This window comes from Podarcis raffonei, chromosome 13 (assembly GCF_027172205.1).
Source record: "Podarcis raffonei isolate rPodRaf1 chromosome 13, rPodRaf1.pri, whole genome shotgun sequence".
Lineage (NCBI taxonomy): Eukaryota > Metazoa > Chordata > Lepidosauria > Squamata > Lacertidae > Podarcis > Podarcis raffonei.
This window is the reverse complement of record NC_070614.1, coordinates 48,127,499-48,142,928: the sequence shown is the minus strand read 5'-3', so window position 1 is coordinate 48,142,928 and position 15,430 is coordinate 48,127,499. Positions and strand designations below refer to the sequence as shown.

General features: G+C 44.8%; 1 protein-coding gene across 1 annotated transcript; it reads left to right on the top strand.

Annotated features, from left to right (window-relative positions):
* The first annotated feature begins 233 nt into the window (after nt 1-233).
* LOC128399199 (vomeronasal type-2 receptor 26-like) lies at nt 234-7,996 on the top strand. Its single transcript, XM_053360445.1, has 4 exons — nt 234-524; nt 6,030-6,257; nt 6,569-6,695; nt 7,095-7,996. Exons 1-4 carry the CDS (start codon nt 234-236, stop codon nt 7,994-7,996), a joined length of 1,548 nt encoding a protein of 515 aa, XP_053216420.1.
* The last annotated feature ends 7,434 nt before the right edge of the window (nt 7,997-15,430 follow it).

Below are 15,430 nucleotides of genomic sequence, written 5' to 3'. Positions count from 1 at the left end.
TCTGGCTGCATCTCGCCACTCTACCTGCCCATAACTGAGTCCTCTGACTCTATCCAGGTCAAGGAATGGTGATTGCAACATACTTGGGTGATCTCAAGCCTACTCCAAAAACCATCAGAGTGTTTAAAGGGGCATATTGGCCACCTGGGACAAAGCTGCAGGGTGCATTTCTGGCTAAGCCAGAAACCCACAATTTCCACTTGAAATTTTGAAAAAATAATTTTATTTGCAGCATGGTGACAAAATTCTACCAGCATACCCTTGCCTTGGCATTTGCTGTAAAAGAAATCAACAAGAATCAAAAGATCTTGCCAAATCTCACCCTTGGATTCCACATCTATGATAGTTATTACGATGCAATGATGACCTATCGGACTACTCTGGACCTACTTTTCAAATCACGTAGATTTGTCCCCAACTATATATGTGACACTCAAAAAAACCTCGTAGCCATCATTGGAGGACTTAGCTCTGTTACCTCCTTTTTTATTGCCGACACCATAGGCCTCTACAAAATTCCACAGGTAGGAGCGATGAATGGGGGGGGACATATATGGATTGTCATATTTTACATTCTTCCATTGCCAATAAGGCTGTCACTGAGGCTCCCTAGGAAGAAGACTTAAACATCAATATAGCAGCAAGATTACTGGCTGGGATTCCTTTGGAATATTAGTTTTAATCGTAGCAGCAGCAGTAGCAGTAATAATAATAATAATAATAATAATAATAATAATAATAATAAAGCTTCACTGTAGTGTAAAGGTAAAGGGACCCCTGACCATTAGGTCCAGTCGAGATCGACTCTGGGGTTGCGGCGCTCATTTCGCTTTATTGGCCGAGGGAGCCAGTGTACCACTTTCGGGTCATGTGGCCAGCATGACTAAGCTGCTTCTGGCGAACCAGAGCAGCACACGGAAACGCCGTTTACCTTCCCGCCGGAGCGGTACCTATTTATCTACTTGCACTTTGATGTGCTTTCAAACTGCTAGGTTGGCAGGAGCAGGGACCGAGCAACGGGAGCTCACCCCGTCACGGGGATTCAAACTGCTGACCTTATGATTGGCAAGTCCTAGGCTCTGTGGTTTAACCCACAGCGCCACCCGCGTCCCTGATATCTTTACAAATATTCGGATTGATCTGTCCTCAAACCCTACCTGTGATGAATGAACAGGTACATGCTCAAAATGAAGGTTTATCCTGACATAAATCTATCATGTCTGTACACTTCCGTTTAGCTTACATATGGAACTTTCCCCCTGTGGAGGGTGATGCAGATCAGTTCATCTCCTTTTACCACATGGTACCCAATGACAGCCATCAGTATATGGGGATAATCAACTTACTGAAGTATTTTGGATGGACATGGGCTGGACTTCTTGTTGCAGAGGGTGACGATGGAGAGAACTTTGTGCGGACCCTGGAATCATTGCTTTCCGAGCATGGAATTTGTTCAGCCTTTAACCAAAAAATACCACAAATAGGCCGGATAGATAAGCTGAGTGAAACAACTGGTATGCTCAGGCATATTTCTCTCTCTTTAGCCAATGATAAAATCAGTGCATGTATACTCTTTGGAGAATCTTTGACCATTATATGGATGAGATCTATTATATTTCTACGTGAGTTTGAAAATAAGGAAAGCTCACCATTTAGGAAGGTATGGATCATAACAACCCAAATTGATTTCATAGTAAAGGATCTTGAGCTCTTTCAAGGTGCAATTTCTTTCACAATTCACTCAAAAGAGATTCTAAAATTCAATGAATATCTTCAGAATTTAAAACCTGATAAAACAGAAGGAGATGGTTTTCTGCAAGAGTTCTGGGAGGAAGCATTTGAATGTACATTCCCAAACTCCAGTGTGCCAGTGGAAGGCAATGAACCATGTACTGGGGAAGAGAGACTGGAGAGCCTTCCTACGCCTCAGTTTGAGATGGGCATGACTGGCCAAAGCTACAGTATCTACAATGCTGTCTATGTTGTGGCTCATGCTTTGCATGCCATGTACTCAAGCAGATCGAAGCAAAAAGGAATGGTCTGGGATAAGAAATTTGAACTTCAAGACCAACTGTCTTTGCAGGTAATATGTTGAAATCAAAATTTTCTTTATCCAATGGATTGAATAGTCCAAGGTGGGGCTGCATCCAGTTTATCCTCCACAAATAGCCGATAAAACGGGATTATTAATTGTACTCACTGACAAACTTAGAATCATAGAATAGTATAGTAGGAAGGGATCCCAAGGTTCATCTAGTCCAACTACCTGGGGCCTATAGGAAGGAAGTTGAGCAGCTGGGGGAGTGGTGCAGGAAAAACAAACTTACTCCTTAACTTAAAGAAAACAACAGAGATCATTGTGGACTTTAGGAAATGTAGATTGAATATTCAGCCACTTATTATTGAGGGGAAGTGCGTGAAACAAGTCTCGGTGTTTCGATTTCTGGGAATGGAGTTGAGAGACGACCTAACCTGGGGAGAGAACAGCAAAGACCTGGTGAAGAGAGCACAGCAGAGGTTATATTTTCTGAGAATCCTCCGGAAAAACAATCTCTCAAAGGACCTGTTGATGGCATTTCACCATTGCACTGTGGAGAGCGTACTAACTTATGGTCTGTGTGTGTGGTTTGGGAGCTGCATGGCCAGGGGGAAAACAATGCTATCCAGGGTTGTAAAGACTGCAGAGAGAATAATTGGGTGCACTCTTCTCACCTTAGATCAAATCTATGCTGCCAGGTGCCATAAGAAAGCGGCAGAGATAGCGCAGGATAGTACACACCCTGGAAATGATCTTTTTCAGCTTGTGCCTTCTGGAAGAAGGTATAGGGTTATAAAGGCCAGGACTAGCCGCCTGAGAAACAGTTGCTATGCAAATGCAATTCTGGTTCTAAACGCAGCATTAGGGGTCTCTATAGTATAATGTATTTTAAAATGGGGTTTTAGAGTTTTTAGGGGTTTTTGAATGTTTTATGTAGTTTTGTAGTAGTTTATGTAGTTTTGTGGTAGTTTTATGTAGTTTTGTGGTAGTTTTATGTAGTTTTATGTAGTTTTTCAATTTCATTGTTCTGCATGGCACAGTGACAATAAATATATTGTAATCGTAATCGTAATGTAGAGATGTATGTTGTGTATGTTCACATCATCTCATGTACGTTTTGCATGACATTACAATATCATCCAGTTACCATCTCTTTTGGGGAATAAGAGGTAATTTTCCACACATAGGGAGCAATTCAAAGCCCAGATCATCTGGGATAAGAGCAGATACAATGGTATATGCCCTCCATCCCAGGTTCACTTTGCCACACTGGCTGAGCTCAGGCTGTGATGGGTTACAAAAGAGGGGTCTTGTTGAGGTGATGGAAGGCAGGGTCAGAATTACTCCCATTGAAAAACCCTTTCAGTTCATTCACATGACCCACAAACCCGGCAGAACCTACACTGGGGGGAAATGGTATAAGTCAAATTGTGTTGACCCCGTCCCCTTAACATAATTTTTCTAAAACTACATATAATCCACAGTTTTCATCTCTCTGAATTATCCGTGGTCCACCCCCCCCCCGTTTCTTTACAAGTTGTTTCTAAAGTCCAGATAACCTTTTTATTTGCTCACAATGGTCTCCTAAGTAAATTATAATTTCCTCCTATTCTTTTTAAAAGTCATTATCTTCTTGATTCCTGAGTCTCCCAGTCAGTTTTGCCATTTCAGCATAGTCCAGCAGTTTGGCTTGCCATTCTTCCTTCCTCGGAACTGTTGGTTCTTTCCATCTTTGGGCTAGTAGCATTCTTGCAGCTGTTGTCGCATACATAAACAGTCTTCTCTTGTCTGTTGGGATCAATCATTCAGAAACTAGAGGGTACCCCACCAAAATTCCACCTTGCCCAAATCTTGCAGGACAAGGATAACCACACGACCCTGAAGGTGGCCAGGTTCCTGGTCGCTGTCCTTTCCCAAAAGCGACGCCAAGGAGCACTACAAGCTAATTAAGGCGTAGTGTGCCTTTCCATCTTATAGTATTTTATTGTTATAGTGGTGTTTTAGTGGTTTTCCCCTACGGCACAAGCTGTCACTTATGTGTTGTTTTTACCTGTATGGGCCTATGGCCGTAATAAATGAAATGTAATGTCTGTTGGGATATCGGAACCTGTAATTCCTAATAGAATGCTTCTGGTTTTTTAACAAATGGTATTTTAAACATTTCCCCCCCAATTCATTATGTATCAATTCCTCAAAAGACTTTGTTATCTTGCATGTCCACCACATATGATAAAAAGTACACTCCTTTTCTTTACACTTCCAACAAATTTGAAGCTTGTTCTATACATTTTGGATAACTAAGTAGGAGTCAGATACCACCGGTATATCATTTTCAAGTAATTTTCTTTTGGCATACAACATGCTTTGAATTTCAAATCTGTTCTCGATAGCCTCGATAGCCTCTTCCAATCTGCCAGTTGTATGTTGTGTCCTAAGTCCTTTGCCCAGTTTATCATAGCCAATTTAACATGTTCATCCTTCATATGCCATTCTAGGAGCAAGTTATACATTTCTGACAGAGTCTTGATATTATTTTCTAGAAGTTCTTTTTTGATATGTCTTTTTGCCACTGCTCGAAGCATCCGACACTGCCTGTTACCGGGGCTGATTGAAATAAAAATAACATTCTTGGCAGTACATTCATTTTTATCACTGACATTCTTCCCCAAAATGATAGGTCCTTTCTTCCCCATATCTCTAAATCTCATTTTGTTTCTTTCCGTACTTTCTCATAATTGTCTTTATATAGATTAATATTCTTAGCTGTTAACTAAACTCCTAGGTATTTTACTTTTTTTATGTATAACTAAATCTGTTTTCTGTTATAATTCCCTTTTTCCTTGCTCCGTCATATCTTTAACCAAACCTTAGTCTCATTTAAATTTAATTTAAAGCTTGCAAGCTCTTATCTCCCTCGCCAAGGCCTCTAATCCTAAAATGAATAATAATGGTGAGAGGGGACATTCTTGCCTTGTCTCCATTGTTATTTTGGACTTTTCTGTTACAGCCTTATTAACAATCAACATTGCCTGTTGTTCAGAGTGAATTGCATCTAGTCCTCTCCCAAATAATTCCCCAAGATTCATTTTTTCTATCATTTTTTTCATAACGGCCCAGGAAACGCTGTCAAAGGCCTTTTCAGCATCTATAAACATTAAGGCCTCTACTTTCTCATTTCTTACTTCCAGATATTCAATAATGTCTATTATATTCATTATATTATTCTTCATTTGGTGACCTAGTAGAAATCTGGCCTGGTCATGATGAATTATTTCTGCTAAGACACTTTCAATCAATTGGCTAATATATTGGCAAATATCTCTTAATCATTAATTAGTAAGGAAATTGGTCTATAATTTTTAACTGACAATAAATTTGTGTCTTGCTCTGGGATTAAGACAATGTAGGCATCCTTCCAAGTATCTGGTACTTTGCTTAACTTTAACATTTCACTCAGTACTTCTGTTAATGGTTGTACCAGAAAGTCCTTTTTTTTTGTTTTTTGCAATATTTTTCTGAGAGCCCATCAGGCCCTGGCATTTTACCAGTCTTGGCTTCCACCTCAATTGCCGTTATCAGCTCGTTTAATTGAATCATTTTCTCTTTAGATATTTGTGGAATTTAATTTTTTTCTAGATAGTCTTGTATTTTCTCTTTATTTTCAGAGTCTGCTCAGTATAATTTTGCATGGTATTTTTAAAATTGTTTCCTTATGTCTTTCGGATTATCCACTATCTTACCCTCTATACTCAGCTTGCTTATCACTTGCAAGCCCTATCTTCCCCTCAGTTGCCAAGCCAGCAGTTTTCCTGGATTGTTTGCATATTAAAAATAAAAAAATAAAAAACTTCCATTCTATCTCTTGATTGACTTTCATTGAATACTGTGATTACTACACTTTTATTGCTTACTTAATGGAACTTTTTCCAGGTTTTTAAACTAATTCTTTCTCATTTCTAATCAGTTCATCTAAAATCTCCTTCTCAATTAGCTCCACTCTTTTCTTTCTGGCATTATATTCAACAACTCAGTTGGAGAAACTCTGAGCTTCAATGGTAAAAAGCAAATGGGAGGTTTATTTGACATCATGAACATAGTTACATTCCCCAACAAGTCCTTCCTTCGAGTGAAAGTTGGACAAGTGGGTGACGATGCTCTTGAATCAAGAAAAATCATCATTCATGAGGACATGATAACATGGCACAAGGGTTTTAACCAGGTATGGATCCAGGGGTATTATTGTGGGCCCTGCTCTCTCTCTCTCTATTCCATTGAACAGAATCCAAACCTCATTTGTATAACAAAATGTTTGATAAACAAATCCCTCAGGTTCAATCCTCTGCATGTCTAAGTAGGAATTGATAATATCACTGGCCTGTAATAATAAAGAGCCAGATAAATCAATGATTAGGCCTCTAAGATTATATTTAAAGTTCCCGGGATGAGTTGATTTCATGTTCACAAGCAAAATTAAACAAATAAATTAAATAATATGTAATTTAAAGAAAATTCTTTCTTGGTTATGAGTAGGTGGTGCCTATTTCTGTGTGTAACGACTGCTGCTCCCCTGGTCATCAGAAGAAAAGGAAGGAAGGAGAAAAATTTTGCTGCTATGATTGTGCTCCATGTCCAGAAGGGAAAATTTCAGACCGGAATGGTTTGTGACAAAGAATTCATTTTTATTTTCATAAGAGAACTGTTTTGGGGCCTAAAACATACTTATTAATGTCTGATTGCATGCTGTTTGCAATGTTTCTTTGTTGACTTGCATTATATATCAAAGGGCATTTTGAAAAAATGAATGAGTCTCATGCAATACATTCTACATTGATTTGAGTTTAAGCCCTAAAAGAGTCAAAACGATCGTTCTCCCATTCAAGTCAGTGAGAACACACAAGGGGATTTGCAACCCCTTTAAACTGTTAAAATAGGGGTTTAAAACCCATAGACTTTCAAGGAATAACATTCAAAATACTGTTTCTGAGCTGCTGAGTTTCTGGGAGGCAGAGGAACTATATGAATTACATTTGGAATTTGACTTGTTTCTGTTTTTCAGATATGGATGACTGTTTCAGATGCCCAGAAGACCAATATCCAAACAGGAACAAACATGGTTGCATCTCCAAAACAATCACATTTCTTTCTTATGGAGAACCATTGGGGATCAGCTTAGCCTCAATTGCTCTTTCTTTCTCCATTGTCACAACTTTTGTGCTTTTAGTTTTTGTGAAGCACAGAGATACACCCATTGTCAAAGCCAACAACCGAGATCTCACCTACACTCTCCTCATCTCTCTTCTGCTCTGCTTTCAATCTTCTTTGCTATTCCTTGGCAAACCAGGAGAAGTGGCCTGCCTTCTCAGACAACCTGCTTTTGGCATCATCTTCTCCATGGCTGTTTCTTGTGTGTTGGCAAAAACTATTACTGTAATTGTAGCTTTCATGGCCACCAAACCAGGGTCCAGCATGAGGAAATGGGTGGGGAAAAGACTGGCCAACTCCATTGTCCTTTCCTGCTCCCTCATCCAGGCAAGTCTTTGCACTCTCTGGTTGGCCACTACTCCTCCATTCCCAGATTTAGACATGCACTCACTAATAGAAGAAATCACTGTGCAATGCAATGAAGGGTCTGTGACCCTCTTTTCCTGTGTCCTGGGCTACTTGGGCCTCCTCGCTTTCTTCAGCTTCCTGGCAGCATTCCTGGCCCACAAATTACCTGACAGTTTCAATGAAGCCAAGTTCATTACTTTCAGCATGTTGCTCTTTTGCAGTGTCTGGCTGTGCTTTGTCCCTACCTATCTGAGCACCAAAGGGAAATACATGGTGATGGTGGAGATCTTCTCCATCTTGGCCTCCAGTGCTGGGTTACTGGGCTGCATCTTTGTCCCGAAATGCTACATTATCTTGCTGAGGCCTGAGCTCAACAACAGAGAGCAACTAATAAGGAGAAAGAATTAATGTATCACTTAGTTTTGCCACCAATATATTATAATTGAAGGGTATGGGTTAAGCACAGTTCATTTATACTATTTACACAAGTTCATTTAAAATATTTTGCCTGTCTCCTCACACAGTTTCTGTTGGTTCTTCGCATGCTATTTAGTCCCCTCACCTCATATATCTCTCAGTTAAGTGCCACCAGAGCTAATCAGAGAAGAGTGGGTGTTTTCTATTGAAATATACTCAGAGTTGCAAAGTGATTTCATGCTCTTTATTCAGCTCATAGTGGACAGGAGGAATGAATGAATGTCCCCTCAAAGTATATTCTTTATATACATTATTTACACAATGGGCTGCACATGATTGGCTAATTCCGGAATTCTACTGTAAGCCAATCAGGTTGTGGATTCACTTCTATCTGGAGCATGATTGGGTGGTTCCTGCCAACCAATCATACTGCTGCCTTGTTCTAGGACAAATCAGACTGCTGCATTCTGAATCCTATTGTTCTAGGACCAATCAGACTGCTGGCTTTTGGATCCTATTGTTCTAGGACCAATCAGACTGCTGCAGTTTGGATCCTATTCAACTCAGTACATAACACCCCTCCCCTCTAAGTTCCAGTCCTGCCCGGGAGGTCGCATTCATAGTCCTCAAGGTACGCTGGCGGCCTACGTGTGCGTTGCGGCCTGGGGTGTTCGCTGGTCTGGGGTTCAGGTTCTGGCTCGTGTTCCAAGGATGCTGGCTGTGATGCGGCTGTTTGGTCTGGCGCAACTGGCTCGCTCAGTCGTGGTTCTGGTTCCGGTGTCCTTTCGGCCTCACGGGTCCTCTCTGTATTTACTGATTCTGCCTCTCCTGCTTGCCCCTGCTGCTCTATGGGCCTCACTGCCCCACTGTTGCCTTGGGACTCCTCTGACCTGTCCTCCTCCTCCTGGTTTTCTCCTGGGAATCGTCTCTGTATCTGGTCGCAGTGGCGGTGCCAGCATTGCCCCCCATCTGTTAGCACCTCGTACAACACGGGGCCAGTGACCCTGGTGACTGTGGCGGGTACCCATGCAGGGCCTGCCCCAAAATTCTTTGCATACACTGGGTCCTGGGCCTCGAAGGTCCGGGGGTTCCTGCCTTCCCCCACCACTACCTCATCCTGAGCTCTATCGGGGTGAAGGCGGTCCAATCTGATTGCAAGGTGCTGACCCATTAGTAGTTCAGCGGGGCTCCGGCCAGTCATTGAGCTGGGGGTGCTGTGCTGTGCTAGAAGGAATGTGGCAAGGCGGTACTCCCAATCCCCTTGCGTCATGCGGTGAAGGGTGTCCTTGGTGGTCCGCACCATGCATTCTGCTTGGCCATTTGTGGCAGGGTGGAATGGCGCCGAACGGATGTGGTGGATGGCGTTCTGCGCTGTGAAGGTTTGGAATTCTCCTGACATAAATGCAGTCCCATTGTCTGAGACGAGAGTGTCAGGGAGCCCGTGGGTTGCAAACAGCCTGCATAGTACCCGGATGGCTGCGGACGTAGAAGTGGATGGTAACAGTGCGACTTCCAGCCAATTGGTGTAGGAGTCCACCACTATGAAGAATGTTTTCCCCTGAAAGGGGCCAGCGAAGTCCACATGCAGGCGTGACCATGGTGCTTGGGCGGACTCACAGGACTGGACTGGGGGGGGGATCTGGGCGGGATTCTTGGCAGGCCTGGCAGTGTTTGACCCAGGCCTCTATCTCTCCGTCGATCCCCGGCCACCACGCATAACTCCTGGCAAGGGCCTTCATTCTTACTACCCCTGGGTGTGTCTCGTGTAGGGCTGTGAGGACCCTTTTGCGGAGGGGCTGGGGAACAACGACCCTGCTTCCCCATAACAGGCACCCCTTGTGGGCCGACAGTTCATGTTTGCGGGTTGTGTAGCCGGCGAATTTTGGCCCGGGGCTGCTGCTGGGCCATCCCCTCCACACCCAGTCCAGGACCCGGGAGATGACCCTATCTTTCTTGGAATGGTGTGCAACTTCTTGTGCCTGAATGGGGCGGTCGGGAAGCAGCTCCAGGCTCATAACCTCTTGTGCAGGTGCTGGGTTGGGGCCTGTTTCCGGTAGTGGTAGCCTGCTGAGGGCGTCTGCATGGCCCATCGCCCTCCCCCTGGCGGAAATCAGTGCATACTGGTAGCTGGCAAGGAAAATTGACCACCTGAGGACGCGAGGAGACAGCACTTGGGGGGTCTGCTTTTCGGGGGCAAACAAGCCTAGCAACAGCTTGTGGTCAGTCACCACGGTGAAGGGCCGCCCGTACAAGAAATCATGGAATTTTTTTACTCCCTTCACGATTGCCAGACCCTCCTTGTCTATTTGCGAGTAGTTCCGCTCAGTTGCGTTGAGTGTCTGGGAAAAGTATGCCACCGGTACCTCTCTTCCATCTGGGAGTTGGTGTCCCAGGACAGCACCAATGCCATAGGGCGAGGCGTCGCATGCTAGCACCACCGGCAGCCTCTCGTCGAAGTGTGCCAAGACCGAGTTTGAGACAAGCAAGTCCTTGACTGCCTGGAATGCAGCCTCCTGGCGCTGGCCCCACACCCAAGGGGCTCGCTTGTCCAGGAGTCTGTGTAGGGGCTCCGCTACCGCCACCTTGTGGGGAAGGAAGGAATGGTAAAAGTTCAATAGTCCCAAGAAGGCCTGAAGTTCAGTCTTGTTCTTGGGCGCTGGGGCATCACAAATGGCCCGTACCTTGTCCCCAGTCGGGTGGACCCCTTCTGCGTCCACCATAAATCCCAGAAAGTCCACCTGAGGCACTCCTAGTAGACATTTTTCCCGCTTCACCTTGAGACCCGCCATCTGGAAACGGTGCAGAACGGTGCGGAGGCGGTCCTCAAACTCCTCTGGTGTGGGCCCGGCAATCAACACATCATCGAAGAAGGGGGTGACGCCAGGAATCCCTTTAAGGAGATTGTCCATTAGATTCTGGAATATGCCTGGTGCCACGCTGACACCGAATTGCAGCCGCTTTACCCTGAACGCTCCTCTGTGCGTCACAATCATCTGTGCCTCTGCTGTGGCCTCATCTACTGGCAGCTGTTGATATGCTTGAGCCAAGTCCAGCTTGCCAAAAATTTTCGACCCAGCCAGGGTGGCAAGTACATGGCTGACCACTGGCACTGGGTATGCATGGGCCATGAGGGCCTTGTTTATGGTACATTTGTAGTCTGCGCAGATGCGGACCGAACCATTAGGCTTGACGGGTGTGACGATTGGGGTTTCCCAGGGGGCATTAGACACCGGCTCCATCACTCCTTGCTCCACGAGTCGGTCCAATTCCTCGTCTATACGGGGTTTCAGGGCAAACGGGACCCGGCGGGCCTTGAGCCTGACCGGTCGTACTGCGGGGTCAAGCTGCAGAGCAATGGGGGGGCCCGTATACTGTCCCAATTTCCCATCAAAAACCCCGGAAATTCCTTGCATATGGCGTCCACGTCCACTTGTAAGCTCATGTGGTTCACCCTGGTGACGGCTAGCCCCAGTGGTCCAAACCATGCCAATCCCAGTAAGCTAATGTAGGGGCCCTTGACCACAAGCAAGTCCAGTTGCCGCGTCCGGCCTCGGTATTGCACCCTGAAGGTCCCCACCCCCATTGTGGGGACCTTACGTTTCTGGAAGTCCCGGAGGGTGAATGGGGCCGGCCTGAGTTTGGGACTCCCAGTAGGACACAGTTTCCTTAAGATCCTTGCCGAGATTATGGATAGAGTTGAACCCGTGTCAAGCTCCATGCGGCATGGGGCCCCCTCTATCTGTACCTCTACATAAATTTTCTCTACGTTGGGGTGGGGCAACTGGTATATCTGGAAGTCCGTGAGCTCCATTGAGTTGCCTTGGTGTGTTGGGCCCCGGGACCTGGGGCTCTTGGATTGGTCATCTGATGCCTTGCGTCGGGTGGGCCGAGCCCGACACACCTGGGCGATGTGTCCCAATTTTCTGCACTGCCTGCACTCTGCGTTGCGGAAACGGCAGGTCCTCCTCTCGTGACTTTCTCCACAGCTTGAGCAGTTCCCTCCTTCTCGTCGAGGCAGCTGTGGTATGTGGGCTGCTTGAGTGCGCTGCTGTACCCGGTGCACCTCTCCCTGTTGGATCCTGAGTCGTCGGTGAGGTCTTCGTGGTGGACCCTCGGTTGGGACGGCTGGCTCGGCCGTGCCTCTTGTGTCGACCTCTCGGCAGCTTCCGTTGCCAGGGCCTCCTCCAGAGCGACCTGGAACATTAGGTTCTTCTTAGCTTAGAGGCGTCGTTGCAACTTCTCATCCTTCAGGCCACCGACGAGGCGGTCACAAAGCATGTTCTCCAGCTCTGAGAAGTTGCAGAACCGGGCAGCTTGGCGGAGAGAGGTCACAAACCCAGTTAGGGTTTCCCCAGGGGCTTGCCGCTTTGCGTAGAAGGCATTTCAACAAGCCACCACTGAGGGCTGTGGCGAAAAGTGCCCCTTCAGCTGTTCCATTATTGTTTTGTATGGAACAGTAGCAACGTCTTCAGGCGCAAGGAGAGCCCGGGCGATTTCAAACGTCTCCTCTCCGCAGACGCTGAAGAATATTGCCCTCTTCTTGGCGTCTTCTTCATCGGTGACCCCTTTGGCTTCTAGGAGGAAGGTGAAACGGGAGGCATACGCTTCCCAGTCTCCAGATGCTGGGTTAAACGGCAAGAAGCTGCTGTCGGTTGCCATTCTGACTTCCTTGTGTCCCGGAGCTGAAGCCTGGATACACGGTGCGAGGCAGCGGTGCGGCAGGTGGCGGTTCTGCGGTGCTGTGTGTGGCAGTCAGCTCAGCGGGATCCCACCTTCGTCGCCAGTGAAATATACTCAGAGTCGCAAAGTGATTTCATGCTCTTTATTCAGCTCATAGTGGTGAGGAGGAATGAATGAATGTCCCCTCAAAGTATCTGCTTTATATACATTATTTACACAATGGGCTGCACATGATTGGCTAATTCCGGAATTCTACTGTAAGCCAATCAGGTTGTGGATTCACTTCTATCTGGAGCATGATTGGGTGGTTCCTGCCAACCAATCATACTGCTGCCTTGTTCTAGGACCAATCAGACTGCTGCATTCTGAATCCTATTGTTCTAGGACCAATCAGACTGCTGCAGTTTGGATCCTATTTAACTCAGTACATAACATCTATGAAATGAGAATCTTGTGTATTAAAGCATAATAAAGCTTCCCTTCACTTAGCATAGCCTAATAAAAACAGTAAGAAAAACAGTAAGGACCCTTGTACTTACGGGACCGCCTCTCCTGGTATGCCCCACAGAGAACCCTAATGTCCATGAATAATAATAGCTTAAACGTCCCGTGCCCCAAGAAAGCCAGACTATCCTCCACCAGGGCCAGGGTTTTTTCCGTGATGGCTCTGACCTGGTAGAATGCTCTCTCCCACGAATCTAGGGCCCTGCTGGACTTGATCTCCTTTCGCAGGGGCTGTAAGCCAGAGCTATTCCTCCTGGCCTTCAATTTGAATTAGCCTGATCCTCTATTCCCTTTGCTCTTTCCTCTTCTATGAAGAAATCCTTTCTGGGACCCCACATTTAAATTCTTCCCTGGTCTCCTTGCTGGCCTTAGTAGGACCAACTTGGCCAGTTAGCCCTGGGGATCATTTGATGTCTACTTACTGGGCTTTTCTTTTCTCCCCCCAAAAATGACCCCTGAATTTTTGAATTTCATTGATATTGATGCTGCATTTTATGTTGTATGTTACGCTGTTTTATGCTGTTTTTAAGTCGCCTTTTAATCAATGTTTTATATTTGCTGTTAGCCGCCCTGAGCCCTGTTTTTAAACTGGGAAGGGTGGGGTATAAATAAAAAAATATTTATTATTTATCAATATAAAATGATGAAAAAGAATGAAAAAGAAAGAAGGAAGGAACCCAGGGAAAGCAGAGCTCCACAGCAGGACAACAGAGAAGCAGTGCCTGGAAAGCGTTTTCTAAACAGGACTGTGTTCTGATGATTTGCTGTATTGAGTCAAGCTACAGATTACATTGAGATGATTCCCTCTGATTCTTTGCTCCCTTTGAGACCTGGTTTAGAACTGAGAAAACATTCTAGTCCCAAATTACAGATTCACAGGACAATTCCTAGTAGTGGAATCCTTGCTGAAAGGAAGAGGAAATACTTCTACTGCTACAAAGAAAAGCAATTATTATCCTTTTCCCATTTTAAAGTTTTCATTCCACTGTGAATCCTGACGTGGACAATGCATGTTTCCTGGTGTTGCAGGATTACATCCCAAGTGCCAGTATAAATTAAATATGGGATTGTTTTGTTTGAACACTTTGATATCACTCTTAATCACTTTATTTCAGGGTGGCATACAATACACAGAACTAAAATCATACTTGATCTTAACAATGCCTATATTATTAAAAAAACAATTGACTGTGATTTGCATCTACAAAAGAAATGGCTTCACTCTGACTTTCCTGGCAATATTTGCTCAGGGAAGAACTCACGGGCAGAGGTAACATGAAGTCACAGTTTAGAAAACAAACCCAACCCAATGCATTGGTTACCAAAAGTGCCACTCTGCGCTAAACTTCTGGAAAAAAATGTCTCTCCATGCAATTAACAAAATCATTGTATTTTGTTCAATTCATCAAAGCTCAAGGGGCTTTGTAGTAGCCTCTTGAAAAGAGTCAATAAGCAAGCCTAGAAGTTGTTAGAATAAATAATACTCTATTCAGCAGAATAGTCAGTGTAGGGGCAGCTTCCAGGCATGGCCATGTTCATTTCATTTCTCACATTTTTCCATTATTGGCCAAAATTGAAATGGGTGCTGGCTCCATTGGTAACTCCCTGTTTCCAAGGTGCAACTCACAAACCTCTTTTAGAATAGTATTGGCAGAGAAATTCCTAACCCAATGTAGTCCCTTCCTCTTAAAAGAAATGTCATCAGCAAAGAGCAAACTATACAAGGACATATATGCACATAAAGGCACTGAATGGAAGGTGTTTCGTCTTACGAGGCTTATGGGAAGAGGAAATAAGCCACACTGCTAAGATGTTTTGTGTATCGGTGCTGCTGTTTTTGCAAGTGCCTGGATTGTGCAATGCAGATACAACCAGGTGTCCCACCAGTGAACCCTTTCCTGTTCCTCATGAGTGGTACCAGCCAGGTGGCCTCATCATCGGTGGGATTTCTTCTCAAATCTTTTATGTATTCTATGAAGTTTTCTTCAGAGAACAGCCTTCACAGAATATGTTCACAATTCCATAGTAAGGGTCTCCCCACTTATCCCTTCAAATCCCCGTTCCTTTTGTCTTATGTCTTCCAGATTTTATGCCTTAAAGCAGTAAGTTTCTTCTCACTGTTGTATGTAAGCTGTTTTTTTTTTTTTTTAAAAAAAATCCTTTATTAGGCATATCACACCTCACATTAACAAACAAACATCATATACAGACTGTATAAAATACGGGCTCAGCGAACACAAT